The 19,996-nt window shown below is 47.3% G+C and overlaps 1 protein-coding gene across 1 annotated transcript in view; it reads left to right on the forward strand.

Annotated features, from left to right (window-relative positions):
- Window positions 1-19,996, forward strand: part of OSBPL10 (oxysterol binding protein like 10) — a 296,950-nt gene that overhangs the window by 108,455 nt on the left and 168,499 nt on the right. Inside the window, exons 2-3 of the mRNA XM_066350426.1 lie at window positions 4,691-4,866; window positions 8,370-8,449. Of these exons, the coding sequence (XP_066206523.1) occupies window positions 4,691-4,866; window positions 8,370-8,449 (256 nt within the window). The remainder of the gene's footprint in view (window positions 1-4,690; window positions 4,867-8,369; window positions 8,450-19,996) is intronic.

A 19,996-nucleotide genomic window follows, 5' to 3' on the forward strand; every position in this document is an offset into this window, starting at 1 on the left:
CTGAGCTACCTGGTCAGGGTGTTATAAAGTAGTGTACTTTTAATCCGCGGGTTACATAGAGACACCAAGGCAGGATACAGAAGAAATTTTGAGGAATTTATCAATTAGCCGACTAGCTACACGGGGCACAATCCCAAATCATGTAGCAAGTCCCTACAATTCTGTGGCTGATTTTATAGACCAAATCACATACTGGTTGGAGTGGGTAAGGAGGGGCGTGTGATCCCTTTCTCTAGAGGTATACGTAACTCTCATGTCTTTAGGCTGAGTCCGAGTATAGGAATTCTTGATTAAGGTACATAAACATTGTTTTCTGAGGTTGTTAGATAAATTCTATCTTCTCTGCTCTGTGTGGCAAGTGGCCCCAGGCACGCTTCCTGAGAATTCTAGGAATTAGCTAAACTATGACTAGGTGACCCAGGTGTCCTTGTAAGCCAGGAAGCTCCTGCATTCTTTTCTTTCCTTTCTCCACAGAAAGGAGGGGGTAAGAAGCCTGACTTTTCCTCTTTAAAATGGCGTTGCTAATACTAAGTTTTACAGTTTCTTGGCACCTTATCACATTGGGCACTTTCTTATTCATGCAGCAGTCTGATGTGGGCGTTCCTCAGAAGGTGACTCTTGCGGGGGGGGGGGGGGGGGTGATTCAGGGGCCAGGCGCCTTTCCTCTTGTGCTTTGCCATACCCCCAGTGAGGATCTCCGTTCCACTCCACTGTGTGTGTGTGTGTATGTATGTATGTATGTATGTAGGTGTATGTATGTTATGGGCCAGGCCTGTTTTACTTCTGTTCATGCGCTGTTGGCTCAAGCTCAGGCAGAGGCCCACCTCCTAACTGCAGGGAAAGCCAGAAATACAGGGTGGGGCACATGCTGGTTTACAGTTATGAGAACATGAAACACAACCACAATTTATTCTTGAATTATTTATTAATCATTGTATTATTTTCCATATGACCAATGGTAAACCTACTTCTGTCCCACCCTGGATATCCTGGCTGTGCCTCCTGGAAGCTGAGGACAGGGGTTTGGTGATGAGCTTGCAGGTGAGGCCGGTGCTTCTCAGACCTGAGCTGCATCAGGATCCCCTGGCGGCTCGTTAGAACACAGCTTCCTGGGCCCCTCGTTCTGGAGAGGGTCTGGTTCTGCAGGCTTTGGGTGGGCCCCAGAATTTACGTTTCTAACACGCTCCCTGGTGGCTGTTGATACCGTTGAGCTAGGGACCACGCTTGGCATGGTCCTGGTCTGTGTGTGACTCACTCTTGTCTTATTTATCCATGCTGATGGTGGAAACCAGAACTATCAATACATCTTCATCTAGTGACTCACCAGATAGGAGGGAAAGAGAGGGGTAGAATAGATAGTTTGGGCCGGGCCATTTGGAATGTTAAAAACAAAAAAACAAGCTCTCTCTCTTTCTCTGTCTCTCTCTCTCCCTCTCTCTCTCCTCTCTAAAAATGAATAAATAAAATAAAAAAAAATAACTAAAAACAAAAACAAAAAACAAAAAAACAAAACAAAGGTGGGAGATTTCTTAGTGAAATTGAAGATTTCGGGGCTGGGACCTGGGCAGCCAGGTGCTAAACGAGAGGGCTGCACCTTGCACTGTGGGTTGTATGACGGGACCTGTGTGCCAGCAAAGGAGCTTTTGGCTGTTTGCGCTGCAGGGCAAGGGGGTTGGAGAGGAATGTACCTAAGCAGGTACAGGAGAGGTGACAGAGAAAGTGACATGAGAAACAAAGGCAAGTTGGTGGTTACTGGAGTCACCGAGCCTGGACCTTGGACACAGACGGAGGGACGTGGATTTTGAGTTCCAGTGTCAGGATATTTGTGATGGGGATATGTACTGTGTCCCTGTTGCGATGAGAACGAATTAGGTCAGAGGCGTGTCAACTTTCTCAGTTCGTGGTACTTACAGGTTCCAAAAATTCCGAGGTTAGCTCCAAACGACTTTACAGAAATTTATGTCCTAACAATTCAGTAGCCATTTGAAAAAAATCATAAACAAAAATGGAAAGAAGCGTATTTTTATTTCTCTGTTAAATAAGCACAATTACTCACCGATGGGATGCGGGCAGCTGTGAGTCCTGCACAGCTTTGCAAGCCTGGGAGCCGCGTTGGGCATGGCTGCCTTCCCTTCTGTTCCACGTGGAGGTTGGTTTTATTCCCAGCACCTGCTGAAAACCCAGCTTGGCAACGAAATGATGTCACTGCCACCTTTGGGGTGGGCCCCAGAGTTGATCGTGTGCATGGCATCTGACCTGTGGTGAGGATTGCTGTGTATCCCTCAAATGTAAAATATTTTTCGGTGCCCTCTGAGCTCACGGTTGAAACTCCCAGGTACTTTGGTGCATGGATTAGAAATTGTGGGATTTGGCCCTGGCCGGTTGGCTCGGCGGTAGAGCGTCGGCCTGGCGTGCGGGGGGACCCGGGTTCGATTCCCGGCCAGGGCACATGGGAGAAGCGCCCATTTGCTTCTCCCCCCCCCCTCCTTCCTCTCTGTCTCTCTCTTCCCCTCCCGCAGCCAAGTCTCCATTGGAGCAAGGATGGCCCGGGCGCTGGGGATGGCTCCTTGGCCTCTGCCTCAGGCGCTAGAGTGGCTCTGGTGGCGGCAGGGTGACGCCTCGGAGGGGCAGAGCATCGCCCCTTGGTGGGCAGAGCGTCGCCCCTGGTGGGCGTGCCGGGTGGATCCCGGTCGGGCGCATGTGGGAGTCTGTCTGACTGTCTCTCCCCGTTTCCAGCTTAAGAAAAAAAAAAAAAAAAAGAAATTGTGGGATTTTGTAGTGTCTCCCTCCCCCCCCCCTTCATTCATTCATTGAATAAATGTTAACTGAGTGTCAGAGAAGTGGCAGGCACTGGGCTGGGCACTGGGGGGAAACCCAGTTCCACCTTCCCGCAGTTTAGAGTCTATCAGGGAAACTAGCCATTGACTCAGACAATCCTGCAAATGTTAGGGCCAGGGCTCAGGAAGGGTCGTTTTAAGGCACTGAGAGAGCTTGTGGGAGGAACGTTGGACCTGATCTGGAACATCGTTCTCAAGTTGCTGGTACTTGAGTTGTTTCTGAAGGCCGAGAAGCTACCGTGGAAGAAAGGGGAGGGAATCATCCTTTAAGCCAGGGGTCGTCAACCTTTTTATACCTACCGCCCACTTCTGTATCTCTCTTAGTAGTAAAACTTTCTAACCGCCCTCCGCTTCCACAGTAATGGTGATTTATAAAGTAGGGAAGTAACTTTACTTTATAAAATGTATAAAGCAGAGTTATAGCAAGTGAAAGCATATAATAATAATTACTTACCAAGTACTTAATGTCGGATTTTCGCTAAGTTTGGCAGAATAGATCTTTATAAAACAACTTACTGTCGTTAAATCTATCTTTTTATTTATACTTTGGTTGCTCCGCTTTCGCCCACCATGAAAGCTGGAACGCCCCCTAGTGGGCGGTAGGGACCAGGCTGACTACCACTGCTTTAAGCTTTGGGGATGGGAGTGGATAACTTTCTGGGCAGGTATTTCTGAAACCATGGTGAAGGTCTTGCTATTTTCCCCTTAGTTGCATTGTGGTTGCTTCAGGACTAGCAAGTAGTATGTGTGTACCGTGTGCGTTGGACAACATCTGAACTGTTTTACGGGACTAACCCACTGATCGTGCAGCTGGGTGTTGAAGCAAAGCCAAATTGCAGGAAAAGTATCTAAAAGCTATTGTAGACTGACAACAATCTGGGAACCATCAACATTTGTGGAATGCACTTTGAGTAACTGCTCCAAGCACGGGAGACGGCATGAGCAAAGGTCCTGTGGTAGGAGGCAACTGGTGGCTAGGAAGAAAGGAGAGAAAAGGCCACTGTGGGTGGAACAGGAAGTGAGACGGTGGAAAAGTCAGCAGGGGCTGTGCATCTGGGCATCTAGGCCATAGGAAAAATCTGACTCTAAGGTGAAGACATTTCCATGCAGGTGGAAAAAGGGCAGCTGTCCTACCTACCACCGAGGTAGTAGATTGGGAATATCAATAGGCCAGATATTTGGCTACAAAGATTTGTTTGAACAATTTAGGCAACTTACAGTTGCCCCTCTCTCCCCATTGTTTGGTACCCTGATGTGGAGCCCAATAGCATTGCTGCCTCCCAGAGTGGAGGGAATTCTCACCTCTTTGTGTAAAAAATGATAGCTAGGACTAGGGCCCACTGGAGTGTGCCCAGGTGGTTGTATGAGCACCTCCAGCTCCCTGACCCATGACCTCCTCACGGTACCCATGCTGCTGGCAGGAAGCTCAGTGCCCAGCTTGCTGCTACCAGGCTGTAAAAGGGCCCCGTGTAGGGGCTCAGAGGATTCCAGCTGTTCCTGTGAGGTCATACGGAACATGTTAACAGCCCGTGTTCCGATGCATCCGCTCTTTGGCTGTTCTGCGGTTTACTGGGGTGTCCGTGGGCACCAGGCGGAGTGGTGGGCATCACACCAGATCCTGAACGGACCTGGCCTTGCCCTGCAGGGACTGTCACAAGCTCCATTCTGACTCAGGCATCAAGTGCTCTCCCCTGACTCGGGCTGACCTCGAAGGGCACCTGGTGGGGACTTTCGGTGTCCGGCTTCCTGGATTTGCAGCCTTGATGTCCATTTCCGGAATGCTTTCCTGTTCCGCTCTGCTGTGAGGTGTGGCCTGGGGGACAGCAGTGACACGCTGTGGTTTCTCTGCACAGGTACTTTGTGCTGGACTTCGAGGCCGGCGTCCTGCAGTACTTTGTGAATGAGCAAAGCAAGCACCAGAAGCCTCGAGGGAGCCTGTCTCTGTCTGGAGCCATAGTGTCCCTGAGCGACGAAGCTCCCCACATGCTGGTGGTGTACTCTGCTAATGGAGAGATGTATAAACTGAGAGGTATGGTCTTCTCCCCCTCACTTTTCAGACGGGCCTTGTGGGCTCCATTTGTATTTAGTTACCATGGTGATGGCTCTCTTGTTTTTTAATTTAAAAAAAATCAGCTTTAACAATTTCCTATGTTTGATGACTTTGTGGTGACAGATGGTTGCTGCCTCTCTTATCCCTGGGGTGGGGAGATGGCCTGACATGAGGAATTGCTTGTCCTAATTGAGGAATTAAGGACAGAAGGAAGGTGAGTGATTGCAAGGGCAGCCGAGCCCTAGGACTTGGGCAGAGTTTTCATATTAGCTCAGTGGATATTTTCTTTGACCTTGTAAGTGTGAATCTCCACTGTAGTGCCCTGTGGGCACTTTGGGCTGTAAGGACAAAACAAGCCTTTCAATGGTCATTGTGCCCCCCCCTCCCCAGAGTGTCTCTGGAATCATCCTCTTAGTAAAGGGCCCCTTCAGTTATATTTTATTTAATCAGTTGTGAGCCTGGTGAGAAGCCAACTGGTGTTGAGTTAATTTCCTGTTGTATGCTTGCTCCCTTCTCTTTGCTTCTTGAAAACTGATCAGTGAGCATGACTCAAGAGTCTGGCACTGGGCCATCACGGTGGGTCCTGCCCCGGTCCCCCTTCCACAGCCCACGCAGCACAGAGATTCTCAGGAATGCCAGATCTGACTGTAGCAGGATAATTTGATTGTTAGATCCTTCTTCCAACATTCTGTTACAGTTGCTCGCCAGAAAAACGGTCAAGTTTTCTTCTAATGAAATAACAAGGCAAAAGAACAAAAATGAAAATCCAAATACACACGTGTCATATCCCCCGCCCCCCAGAATCAATGTTATTTATTAAGGTCTGAGAGAAAGTATTATGTATTATGTATCAGGAGGTAGTGGGTCATTCTGCATTCTTTTTTTTTTTTTTTTTTTTTTTCCTGAAGCTGGAAACGGGGAGAGACAGTCAGACAGACTCCCACATGCGCCCGACCGGGATCCACCCGGCACGCCCACCAGGGGCGACGCTCTGCCCACCAGGGGGCGATGCTCTGCCCCTCTGGGGCTTCGCTCTGCCGCGACCAGAGCCACTCTAGCGCCTGGGGCAGAGGCCAAGGAGCCATCCCCAGCGCCCGGGGCATCTTTGCTCCAATGGAGCCTTGGCTGCGGGAGGGTAAGAGAGAGACAGAGAGGAAGGAGGGGGGGGTGGAGAAGCAAATGGGCGCTTCTGCTGTGTGCCCTGGCCGGGAATCAAACCCGGGTCCCCCGCACACCAGGCCGACGCTCTACCGCTGAGCCAACCGGCCAGGGCCCATTCTGCATTCTTATAGCATTTTTTTTTTTTTTTTTTTTTTTGCTCAAGTAAAGGCTAAGGACAAAGGAGAGTCCCCTTATTTCCCTGAGTCCATTTCACTGCTCCACCTCCAAGCTTTGCTACCAGGAGATGGAGTAAGCTAATGTTTCTTTATTGTCTATACAGAATTCACATTTCAGAATCCATAAAACAATCCACAAGCCTGTGACATAAAAAATGTCTGTAGTTGAAGGAGAAAGTTGTTCAGTGTGGGGGCACTGGGCTGAGATTCATGTTCTCTCCTGAGATTCATGCAGTGTGCGCTCCAGCTGGGTGGATTTATATGGTCGTTGGTTTTGCTTTGCTATTTATTGCTTAATAAATTGTTAAAGCAGAAACAATAGCGGTAGAAAGACTTAATGGTCCTTCTCCCCTCCCCCTGCCTGTGGTTTTATAAAATGACACAAACCCATACAAAAGAGACAAATCCAACAAAGTTGACAATTGAGCCATCTCATTTTGCTTTTGAGTTGTTATTTTCCGGATTATTAAACCCAAGGGTTTTTTTTTTTTTTTAAGGGTAGTTTTAATAGCAGATATAAAAGTTTTATTATCTGCATGAAATTATCAAGAAGGCTCAATTAACTTAAACTTGGCAACTACAAAAAAGACCGGGTGGATTTCTGCATACCTATGGCTGGTTCTTGGCCCCTCCCACAAGGACCTGGGTGTCTGTTTCTCTCATTTCACATCTCATCTACACAGAGTTGAATCTTGATGTCATTAGATGCACAGCTTTTGGGAATCTAATTTTTCAGTGCTGAGCCTTTGGACAGGACTACGACAAACTGGCAATTAATTCTTCGTGTGTCCTAAGGAACAGAGGCTCTGGTTTTTGCCTTCCTTTGAAAATTAAGTTTGCCTGATCTTGCACTGGCCTTCAACTCTATATAGATTTCTTCACCTGCAAGTTCAAGTTGGGTTTTATTAACACAGGACACTTAGGCTCATTTTTGTACACACTTATGATTTCTAGGGGGATGTTTTGTTTTTCTGGGTAATCAACAATTACGCAGTTAATATTATATTAAAACATTTATATAGTTAACTGTTCACTTAAATTGAAGATTTAAATTTTACTAGAATCTGTTATGTATCCATACTATTTTAAGGAGATCATTTTATGTGCTTGAGACTGGGGGGGTGTCGACGGAAGGTTATGATGATGCAGTTGACTTGTGCTTCTGTGTCGCTTTGGGGGAAATTTGGGAATCTCTAAGGTAGCACTTGGTATCTTGTTCTGGCCAGTCCTAACACGAATCCTTGTGCACACATATTAAAATGGTAATTCACCCGAATGCTTATTTTGTAAACGCGAAGAACTGCACAGTACAACTCTGGTAGATAATAGAAAGGTCCGAGGAGCTGTGCTCTGATCTTCGTATTAGCCACACGCGGCAGAGGCGTTGAAACATAATCACGTTTCCTTTCCTTGCTGCCTTTTAAAAGCGGTAGACAGGACTTTTTCAGAGAAGGTTTTAAAAAAAAAATGGCAAAATTGTTCTCATAAGGGATATTTCCTTTTTTTTTTTTTTTTTTTTTTTTTCATTTTTCTGAAGCTGGAAACAGGGAGAGACAGTCAGACAGACTCCCGCATGCGCCCGACCGGGATCCACCCGGCACGCCCACCAGGGGCGATGCTCTGCCCACCAGGAGGCGATGCTCTGCCCATCCTGGGCGTCGCCATGTTGCGACCAGAGCCACTCTAGCGCCTGGGGCAGAGGCCACAGAGCCATCCCCAGCGCCCGGGCCATCTTTGCTCCAATGGAGCCTTGGCTGCGGGAGGGGAAGAGAGAGACAGAGAGGAAAGCGCGGCGGAGGGGTGGAGAAGCAAATGGGCGCTTCTCCTGTGTGCCCTGGCCGGGAATCGAACCCGGGTCCTCCGCACGCTAGGCCGACGCTCTACCACTGAGCCAACCGGCCAGGGCGGGATATTTCCAAATACATTTTTAGTGTGGTTTATGAGGGTATTTTCTATTGAGATTTAGTGTCATTTGTGTGTGTGGGGGGGGGGGTTTAAGCACAGGCTACAGAGAGTATTGAAATCTGAATTTGCTTTTCCTTCCCTTTCCCTCTATTCCTCACCCCTCACCTCCTTAGGTAGGTGTAGAAATAGGTTAGATGTGTTTTGGAACCGGCTCTGTGAGCCTTTCTTTCTCTGTTTCAGCGGCCGATGCAAAAGAGAAACAGTTCTGGGTGACTCAGCTTCGCGCTTGTGCCAAACACCACATGGAAACGAGCTCTAAGGTGAGTAACCACAGCCACGGGGAAGCAAGGAGGCTGTCCAGGAGCTTGGATGGCTACCCATCAGCCCGAGTGCCTGTTTCTTTGGGGAAGCTGTGCCTTATTTATTTATTTATTTATTTATTTATTTATTTATTTATTTAAGAGTGGTAGGATTGGCCTGTAGGTAGAATGAAGAGGCACTCAGGCTTTACCGGAACCAATTCTGGGAAGACCTTTCTGTCGCTTTCTGGGCAGCGGTTAATTGGTCTGTTGCGAAGCTCGCATGGATGATTTCATTGTGTGGAGACAGAGGAGTCGGATTTACTCGTTCAGGAAGACTCATTGCTGATCCTGAAATAAAACTTAGACCCCCAAATTGATTAAGTACTCAGCCAGGAGCTTCTGCATTCTAAGTGCATCAGAATGTTCTCGGGTGACTTGACATCAAGAGGAGAAATTATTTTCTCCCCGGGATTCGATATGAGATCTTGGATCAGACGTGAGGAAGATAGGTCGGCATTTTTATGGATTAGTCAGAGGATTTCCAGTTGTTAAAGTATCATTGCAAAATGAATCTATTCAGGAAATCATTGCAAAATGAATCTATTCAGGGCAATAAACATCGATTTTACGTTCAAAGGCCTATCCCTTTTATATCTCTAGTTCAAATTTAGTCACTGTTGTCTAGTTGCGGTCTTTCCCCATGTTCCCTGCGTCAGCTAGAAAGAGCCACCCTTGAAATTTCTGATGACTCCATGTAGTATAACCCACCGGCTGTCTTGTTCAGGACCCTGGGAAATGTCTAGGTTAGTTTAAACATCCCTGTTCTGCTTCCAAATACATCCGGAAATGATTTCCTCACAGAATTTGGTTTATTTTCTTTTTCTTTCTAGAGATAGCTTTTCCTTGCCTTGCTTACTACAGTACATTCAGCCCAAGGCCCCTCTTGGCTTGTCCCAGTTAGGATCTGGGTAATTGTAGGGACCTACTTCTAAAGCCTTTTTCCCCTCTGGCTGTTTTTATATTCCAGGAATTATAGTAGGCGTTCTGGACATTTCATCAGTATGTAGGAAATATGTAGGCAGGGCAGTTAAAATTTTTATAAGCATTATTATTTTTTTTATAGAACGGGACAGAAGAGGATAAAATAAAAAGAACGTATTTCCACTATTGTCATGTATGATCATTAGAGATCATTGCTCTTAACTGAATCTTGTATGTCAGTCTAGTAGATTAAGGCACATGTGAGTGTGTGTGTGTATTGTATCTATACATCTATTTTTTACACAGCTGGGATCATATTATCTATATTGTTTCCCCACACACACACACTGAATATATTTTGGAGATATTTTTCCATAGGCACCTGTATCTATTACAATCATTTTGGATGTCAGTGCTTTATTTAAGTATTCTATTGATAAGACATTTCAAGTTTTTTGTTGTTATGCAGAATGCTATAATAAACATCTTTGTGTATATATATATATATCTTTGTATCTCTAAGTGTGTATGCATATATATATATATATATATATGAATTATACCAGCAGAATTCTTGGGTCATAAAATGTGTCTTCTAAATTTTCAAAGACGTCGCTATATCGTCTTGTAAAAATATGTAGTTACCCTGATTTGCACTCCCATCAGTTGTCTCCCCCCACAACTGTGGCTCTTATTAGCATTTAGTTTTTGATCGTCTCACAGGTGAAAAATGGGTCCCCCATTATTTTTATCTTCGCTTCTAAAATCATGCCTGGGGCTGACGATGTTTTCAAAGGTTTATTGGCTACCTATATTTCTTCCCTGTGAACTGCCAGTTTGTATTTTTCACCCATTTTTCTACTGGGTTCCCCTTTTTCTTCTTGATTTGCAGTAGTTGTATGTGTGTTAAGTATATGTGTCCTTCGACTGTCTTCTGGACCGTAGATATTTGCTCCTAGCAGGTCATTTGCACTTTGACTTTGAATACATAGTTTTGCTCTGTGGAAGTATTCATTTTTTGTGGCCAAACTTATTTTCCTTTTTGGCTTTTCGTTTTGGATTGTGTAGAAAGGGGCTTCTCTGCTCAAAATTATGAAAATATTCTTCCAGTGAATTTATAGTTTAATTATCACTCTTCAATCATCAGTTCATCTGAAATTTATTTTGGGTGTCAGAATTCAGGTAGGGGGCAACCAATTTTAAGTGCATTGGTGTTTTGATGAATAACTGGAGATAAGGAAAGATAAAGATATCCATTCTAATGGTAGTAAGAAGTTGGGGAATTTAAAGAAAGAAGAGAATTTGAAGAGTGTTTGGAGGAGAGTTTGATTTTCTGATACATTCTCTAGGTAGTTTCAAAAATACGGTTAATCTAGAACCAAAATAAATAATAATTTAGCTACTATTAGAACCAAAATAAATAATAATTTAGCTATTAGAGCCTCTGAGATGCCTTCTTTGAGAACTGGAAATAAGATTACTACCATGCCAACAAGCCAGTAGGCACGGCCACCATCATAGCTGCCTAGCCAATGCATGTTCGCATTAGATTCAGACAGATGGTAATGAAACAACGGAGCCAGGAACTGGTGGGCCATTACCTTTAATCCTAGCTTGCAGCCGGCGGGCAAGTAAAAACACACACTGGGCTCCAAAACCCACTCATTCAGTGCCCTGTTGTGGTCAGTCCCCTCACTTCCTCCTCTGTTCTTGGTGACTGCTGATCCATTTTCTGTTTGTAGTTTTGCTTTTTCTAAAATGTTGTATAAATGGAATCCTCCTTCCAACCTTTCACATCCGATTTCTTTCATTTAGTGTAATCCTTCTGAATTTCATTCCATGCTGTTGTATCAGGAGTGGACTTTTTATTTTTTTAAAGATTTTATTTGTTGATTTTAGAGCAGGAAGAGAGGGAGAGAGAAAGAGAGAGAAAGAGAGAAAGGCAGGGAAGGGGGCGGGAGGAAGAGAGGGAAGCATCAACTCCTAGTTGCTTTCTGGTATGTGCCTTGACTGGGTAAGCCCAGGGTTTCAAACTGGCGGCCTCAGCAATCCAGGTTGCTGTTTTATCGACTGCGACTGCACCACCACAGGTCAAGCAGTTAACTGTTTTTTGTTTGTTTGTTTTTTGTATTTTTCTGAAGTTGGAAACGGGGAGGCAGTCAGACAGACTCTTGCATGTGCCCGACCAGGATCCACCTGGCATGCCCACCAGGGGGCAATGCTCTGCCCATCTAGGGCATCACTCTGCTGCAATCAGAGCCATTCTAGCACCTGAGGCAGAGGCCACAGAGCCATCCTCAGCGCCCGGGCCAACTTTGCTCCAGTGGAGCCTTGGCTGTGGGAGGGGAAGAGAGAGACAGAGAGGAAGGAGAGGGGGGTGGAGAAGCAGATGGGTGCTTCTCCTGTGTGCCCTGGCCGGGAATCGAACCCGGGACTCCTGCACGCCAGGCCGACACTCTACCACTGAGCCAACCGGCCAAGGCCTGTTTTTTTTTTGTTTTTTTTCTGAAGCTGGAAACGGGGAGAGACAGTCAGACAGACTCCCGCATGTGCCCGACCGGGATCCACCTGGCACGCCCACCAGGGGAGACGCTCTGCCCACCAGGGGGCGATGCTCTGCCTCTCCGGGGCGTCGCTTTGCCACGACAAGGCCTGTTTTTTTGTGTTTTTTTTTTTTTTTAATTTTAGTGAGTATGTCATCTTTCTTGTTCTTAATACATATTTTTACTTTCAAAAATTAAAAGTGATTTCCAATTCCAAAAATCTGAGATTAAAAATCTTAATTCCTAAATTAATTTCCAGGTTAAAATAAAATTACTGGCCTTTGAAATCTAGAAGTCTGGCTATCTCTTCTAGCCCCCATTGGTTTACACACGAGGGGGCTCCAACCAGGAGGGCTGTGGGGCTCAGACTTGAACTCAGACCTCCTGGCTTCCTGCTCTTACCTCACCAACATCAGTTAAGGCTCATGTTCTTCCCTCCGTGGGCGATGGGTCCCTTTTGTGACAGCTTTTGCTCCTGGGTAGACAGAAACTCAAACACAGAGAATCCCCCTTTTTGTTGACATAACATAGGTTCATCCTGTGGGCTCTTTGAAGCATAGTTGTGAGGTTACAAGGCTGCTCTGCTAGGAAGAATAGAACACAGAACTATCAAGAAAGACAAACAAGAAAACAAAACACCCTGTTTTGTTTTGTTTTTTTCTGAAGTTGGAAACAGGGAGGCAGTCAGACAGACTCCCACATGCGCCCGACCGGGATCCACCCGGCATGCCCACCAGGGGGCGAAGCTCTGCCCATCTAGGGCGTTGCTCTGTTGCGACCAGAGCCATTCTAGCACCTGAGGCAGAGGCCATGGAGCCACCCTCAGTGCCCGGGCCAACTTTGTTCTAATGGAGCCTTAGCTGTGGGAGGGGAAGAGAGAGAAAGGAAGGAGAGGGGGAGGGGTGGAGAAGCAGATGGGCGCTTCTCTTGTGTGCCCTGGCTGGGAATCGAACCCGGGATTCCTGCACTCCAGGCTGATGCTCTACCACTGAGCCAGCCGGCCAGGGCCAAAACACCCTGTTTTTAATGCGTTATTAGAATGGAAGTGATATGGAACAATGCATTGATCGGCAAAGTGTTAAGAGAGCTGTAAGGAACTGTTCTTGTGAGAATTTACTTGTGTATGACTTTGAAAGTGTCATAGATGCAGGAGTGGCTGTCTCGCCTTTATCAAGTCGGTGGCGTTAGGAAACTAGGAGTTCTGGAAACTGCAGTAAGCACTGAGGCAGGGAAGCGAACCGGCCTGTTGACAGAGGTAATGATAATTAATACCTCTATGGGAGTGACCCTTACTCACGATTGCATTACTCTGCACTGCGGTCCTGTGAGGTAGGCTGTATTATCTCCATATTTACAAATTAAAAATCTGGCCAATTGAACTTAAGTGATGGGCTCAGAGTCACACAGGCAGGAAGTGGCTGGACTGGCACAAGAGCCCAGTTTGCTAAACACGCTTCTTCCCCCTCATCTCCCATCCTGGTTTCTTGGCAGGAACTGGCCAGATGGTTCACGATGGCACTGTGCCCCCCCACGCCCCAAACTCCATATTTAATAACATGGAGGGGACAGCTTTGTCATAGGATACCTGTAACCTAATCAAGGGAACCCTTCTCCAATCTTTTAAATAGATTCTGATTTTACGATTTTCTTTAGCGAATTTACTTAAAAGTAACGTTGGCCTTTTTGCACTAATTTTTTTAGTGATATGCGTTTATACAGGTGAGCATTTTTGGCAGGTCCCCAGGAACTTTGAAGTACAGGCATCTTCTGATTGAGTATGTCCATTTCAGTTTGTGACATCCTGGTTTAGAAGCAATGCTGTAGGAGGCAGAGTGAAAAGACCTCTCTTTAAATCCCCACTCTGCTAATTATGTGTTGAACATACCTGCTCAGTTTGCCTTTATTCTTTCTGATTTTCTGTCCCCATCTTTGATGGTGACATTTATCTCCTAAAAGCTGTCATAACGTCTAGCTCGAGTAAGACGATGCAGGAGAAAGCCAGTTGCTGACATGAAGCCCTGAGAGGAGTTAGGGGCTCGGAAGCGCATTTTCAGTGAGACTGCTGCTTGGAAGGACGTCCAGCGCCTTGGCCACCCCTGGAGCTCTGACAACCCCCTGACGGAAAACAAGTACGCTTTTTAATCCACTGTGGTTGTTATGTGTCTGTTTTCAGACAGGCTCCATTATTTTCAAATGGCCACATCGGAGAACTCAGGGCCATTCAAAATCAACAGAAGTCAATATTTGAGGGGCAGGAAGGGGGTCAGGAAAACTCGTGAATACTGGTTTTAAATTACTTTTGACCTGTGGGAAAGGTGGGATAATGAGGACCGTGGTCAGGTGATTAGAAAGGATATCTGATTTGAAGATTTTTAGTTTCGTAGAGTTTTTAAAGACTAAACTTGATAGAAACTTATATTTTCAGTATTTCTTTGATTTTTTTTCTCACCTAGACATAGAAGGTATTAGATTCACTTGTGGAGGTGTCTCATATACTAAGTGAGTCGTTCACTAATCTGCTCTGATGCTAATTTGGCATTAGTGCGGGGGTGGGGGGGGTGGGGGGGCTGGACTCTTCAACCCTAAAGGATAAAGGTGTGGCCTGTGGTGATAATAACGATCACTATTCTCACTTCCCTTGAAAGTAGAGACTCAGCCAACACACAGTGGCAGGTGGGGTGCAGACGGAGGAGTTCAGGACTGCCCCTTTGGGCTCAGCTGGCTTTCTGACTGGTACCCTTATCCCCACCACAAACATTCACTGGTGACAACTTGTGAAGGTGTCCCTCCCCATAATGGAAATAGCATTATTTAAAAAAAATTGTGATTATTACTTATACACAATGTAAAAAAAACATCCAGAGGTTAGGAAAGTATAAAGGAGGGAAAACTCAGCCCAAATCCCAGCCCTAATCTCTGATGATACCGTTTGGCAGGGGCGGGTGTGTGTGTGGGGGGAGGGGTGTATCCTTCCAGCCGCTTAGCTGTGTGGATCAACGGGAAAAGATCACGTGACTCTGTTCAGAGGTCCAGTTCTTCCCGTCTTCTTTCTGTGTGTGCACACGCACAGAGATCACATATACACACTTATCTTCACGAGCAGCTTACCTCTTCATGGCGCTGGGCTCTGAGACCAGGCTTTGGCCACAGGCCTGCTCAGTGTTGGGGGGCTTTATCTTTCGGATGATCGTGTGCATGTGTGTACGGCCTGTTTCTTGGAGCACCTCTGGGGTCACCTTTGTGTGCTGTCTTCCAGCCCTGGCCTCTCAGTCCCTCTCATCCCTCCTTCCTTGTCCTGCTCTTGTTTAGAGGCTGGGAAGTTGAGGAAGTCAAGGGACATTTTTACTAGTGATTTACCCATCTAATAATAGGGAGAGTGTAGCTTTTGTCCTACCCTCTGTGGGGAAATTAAGGAAATGTAGATAGTTGGGGTATTTAAAGTAGTTTACAATGTTCATTGTACTTGAGATCTTTTCTCCGGGTTCTTGGGCCCCCGGCCTGTCTCTGTCCTTGCATTTATGACTTTGGGCTCCCGTGGCCCCGTTCCGTGTCTGACTTCCCGCACTCGATCGCATGCTGTCTGAAAGCAAACACCGATTCCATCCACTTAGGAAGACAGCAGGTCCCAGGGAATCTTTTATCTGTGGAAATGGTTGGAAGACAGCGTGGCTAGATCACACTGGTGTGCGGTTAGGGCTCTTTGTCCCTGTCAGGTAATTCTACATTAAAATGGAAATTTCAGGGGACAGTCTCACGCAGACTTGGTCATAGAAGAATAGGATTGTCCAATATAGGATTTTAAATTACAAGTCTTAGGGGGTCTTGAATGAGCCATGAAAGCTCCTGAGTTTCAGGGAGTGTGTGTGTATAAATATTTATGATGGAAGCTGCCCACATCACTAGTATTTTTCTTTTTTTCCCCAGGCCCCTAGAATGATAGTTGGCATACTAGTTCATGTGAGGCTCAGGGTTTAGGAGCACTGTCTCCTCCGTGGAGGCTGGATGTGGAGTAGGGGGAAGCTCTCTTTCTCTCCTGATAGCCTTGGCAGCTAATGCGCAGCACTGACCTGCACATGTTTACACAACCTCCCTGTGTCCGCAGACACCTGTGATGGAGGCAGTTCCTAACTCACAGTCCCTGTTTTTTGTTTTTGTTTTTTGTATTTTTCTGAAGCTGGAAACGGGGAGAGACAGTCAGACAGACTCCCGCATGCGCCCGACCGGGATCCACCCGGCACGCCCACCAGGGGCGATGCTCTGCCCCTCCAGGGCGTCGCTCTGCCCACCAGGGGGCGACGCTCTGCCGCGACCAGAGCCACTCTAGCGCCTGGGGCAGAGGCCAAGGAGCCATCCCCAGCGCCCGGGCCATCTTTGCTCCAATGGAGCCTTGGCTGCGGGAGGGGAAGAGAGAGACAGAGAGGAAGGAGGGGGTGGGGGTGGAGAAGCAAATGGGCGCTTCTCCTATGTGCCCTGGCCGGGAATCAAACCTGGGTCCCCCGCACGCCAGGCTGACGCTCTACCACTGAGCCAACCGGCCAGGGCCTCACAGTCCCTGTTTTTGCCATGCTGTCAAGGTAGGGGTTCAAGCAGGGCATGACGGGGCATTGCACGCTGAGAAAGGAGGCTAAGAGTGACGGGCTGGCCTGGCAGTCTGGCTCTGTGTTTGCTCTGGCCCGGGACAGCGTGCTCCGTGGGTGCCGTCTGTCCCCAGGGGCCATGTGCTGGGTTGAGCGCACAGAAATGGATGAATCGAGAGGCCCCACTGGTGACCCCCGCCCCCAGTAGCTGGCTTACCAGGTGCAGACAGCCGTGTTTGGGGATATTCCAGACTTTCTTTACTTGAGGAGGCATGGAGAAGGTGTGAACTACTTCTGGGGAATTAGAAAAGGGGGTGTGTGGGTGGGGAATTCTGACTGTTTGGTAATCCACAGCCGAGTGTGAGGAGATTTGAAGCTACTCTCTCATTGTTCTTCCCAGCAATCTCCATCCTCTCCTGACTTTCTCTCACTCTGGGGTCTGAGCCAGAGGGCCTTGGAGAGGTAGGTGCCTTACTGTCTTGGTTAGGACGCACCACAACAGGAAGCACCTGCTTGCCGAGACGGATGCAGTGACATCTGTAGAATCTGAAACCAGTTGCTTATGAGGGAGTTCAGATGTCATCTAGTCCAATGTCCTGGTCCCACCTCATCCCACTATTTACACAAAAATGCATACCAATATACTGATGATGCTACTAATGTAGAGACATGGGCTGATTCTCCTCAAAGCAATACCCAATTTTAATCACCTGGAGAGGACACTGCTGGTAACTCCTTGACTGAATGCTGAGAACTTTGGTGGTGATCTGACAAATGATACTGAATATCTTTCTTATATAATTAAATGAATTTGAGGCCTCAGAACAATTGGGAAGAATTCAGTAGTAACAGAATGGTTGAAAAGTGGGAAGGGATTCCAAAATCCCTTTGTTACATTTATCTAAACACAGTAGATGTAAGTAATAGGACCAGAGGCCTGTTCTAACACAGTGTGCTCTAATATGGACGCCCTTAGCCACGGGAGGCAATTTAAATTTAAGTCAACCAGAATTAAAGTTTAAAATTCAGCTCTTCCATCTTACTTAGCCACATTTCAAGTGCTCGGTAGCTTCATTTGGCTGCTGGCTGCAGCGGTGGACAGCTCAGATACGGAACATTTCCATCGGCACAGAAAGTGCTGTTGGACAACGCTAAAAAAGCTTCAGAGGAGGAATTTACCAGTGTCTAGTTTTATCCCCTCTTACACTGTGGACAGGCTTTTCCCCCCTTTGAAATCTAAAAAGGCTGACTGGTGCTCCCCAACCCCTCTGTCCTTCCCTTCCATCCTTCCCACTAGGAGCTCTGGTCCGCCCTCTGGCCTTGGCATTAAATATCTTAGTTGTTCATTGATTGCTTTCTCATATGAGCCTTGACCACAGGCCTTCAGCAGACCAAGTAACCCCTTGCTTGAGCCAGCGACCTTGGGTCCAAGCTGGTGAGCTTTTGCTCAAACCAGATGAGCCCATGCTCAAGCTGGCGACGTCGGGGTCTCAAACCTGGGTCTTCCGCATCCCAGTTCGATGCTCTATACACTGCGCCACTGCCTGGTCAGGCGGCATTAAACATCTTGATCACTCTCATTTCTCTAGTTGTCTCATCTGTGCAACCAGAACGTGGACCTTACTTTTTGTTTTGTTTTGTTTTTGTATTTTTCTGAAGTAAGAAGTGGAGAGGCAGAAAGACAGACTCCTGCATGCACTGGACCGGATCCACCTGGCATGACCATTAGGGGGCGATGCTCTTCCCATCTAGGCTGTTGCTCTGTTGCAACCAGAGCCATTCTAGCACCTGAGGTGGAGGCCATGGAGCCATCCTCAGTGCCTAGGCCAACTTTGCTCCAGTGGAGCCTTGGCTGCAGGAGAGGAAGAGAGAGATAGAGAGGAAGGAGAGGAGGAAGGGTGGAGAAGCAGATGGGTGCTTCTCCTGTGTGCCCTGGCTAGGAATCGAACTTGGGACTGCCACACGCCAGGCTGATGCTCTACCACTGAGCCAGCTGGCCAGGGCTTGTTGACTTTACTTTGACTGATGGCAGGAACTGGTGTTCTCCTGTGGTCTGATTTTGCTGCATGCACACCCCACTGCACCTGTTTGCCAAGAAAATATCGAGTTAGAGCTTCTGTGAGGAGCAAGGGAAGGTTGCTGATGGTGCTACTCGCTGGCTTCAGCAACCTTTTGTAGCACCTCACTTCTTAAGATGAAGCCCAAAATTTGGCATTGGGTGCCTATCACAGTTTAGGTCTAGTTTTTCTCCCTCCACCTCCATGCATGCAGTATTTTAGACCAGCGGTTAGTTCCCTGGGCACACTGTGTACTTCCGCGCTGCCATGCTGTTTCCTCTGCTGGAAATGCCTTTCCCTCTCTGTTCTTCATGCAGCAAATAGCCATGTGGTCTTCAAGGCTCATATACTTCAGTGATACCTTCCTGACCTGCCTGGTCAGAGTGGACCTTCTCTCTTCTCTGTTCCCATTTACACGAGTACTCATCTGTATCACAGTGCTTCTCCTGGGTATGTGCACGAATATGTCAACTCTCTTGGATGACCGTGTCCTTAATGTCCAGGACACTGGGGAAATCGTGGTTGCATCCTCCGTACCTGCCACTGCCATGACGGGTGGTAGTGGATATAAAGCACTCAGTGCCTGTTAATCACCCAGGAACTGTCAGCCCTGCTTCCTCCTTCCTCACTCCTCCCTATTACTAGAGTTAGTAATAGTAGTGGTGTTGGATATGGGTTCCTTAAAAATTATACTCAAACTGGCCCTGGCCGGTTGGCTCAACGGTAGAGCGTCGGCCTGGCGTGCGGGGGACCCGGGTTCAATTCCCGGCCAGGGCACATAGGAGAAGCACCCATTTGCTTCTCCACCCCCCCCCCCTTCTCTCTGTTTCTCTCTTCCCCTCCCACAGCCAAGGCTCCATTGGAGCAAAGATGGCCCGGGCGCTGGGGATGGCTCCTTGGCCTCTGCCCCAGGCGCTAGAGTGGCTCTGGTCATGGCAGAGCGATGCCCTGGAGGGGCAGAGCATCGCCCCCTGGTGGGCAGAGCGTCGCCCCTGGTGGGCATGCCGGTGGATCCCGGTCGGGCGCATGCGGGAGTCTGTCTGACTGTCTTTCCCAGTTTCCAGCTTCAGAAAGATACAAAAAAAAAAAAAATTATATTCAAACTATCATCTTACTTTCCTAAAATACTATTGTATGTTGTATTAGAGCAAGTATTTGAGGATTCTATTTACACAGAGCTATTAGCTTCCTGTAGCTGAAAGTCAGGAGTAACTGCAAGTGAAGTGTGTCACTTGTGTTTCTTCCCTTTCCTTTCCCCTTTCCCCTTTTCCCTTTTCCTCCCCCTCCCCTCCCCTCTGCTCCCTTCCCCTCCCCTCCCCTTCCAATATGAAAAAAGAGATGCAATTTTGAGAATAGAAAATAATAATAAACAGCATCTAATAACACATTGCTATGTGGCAGGTACTA

This window comes from Saccopteryx leptura, chromosome 10 (assembly GCF_036850995.1).
Source record: "Saccopteryx leptura isolate mSacLep1 chromosome 10, mSacLep1_pri_phased_curated, whole genome shotgun sequence".
NCBI classification, from domain to species: Eukaryota; Metazoa; Chordata; class Mammalia; order Chiroptera; family Emballonuridae; genus Saccopteryx; species Saccopteryx leptura.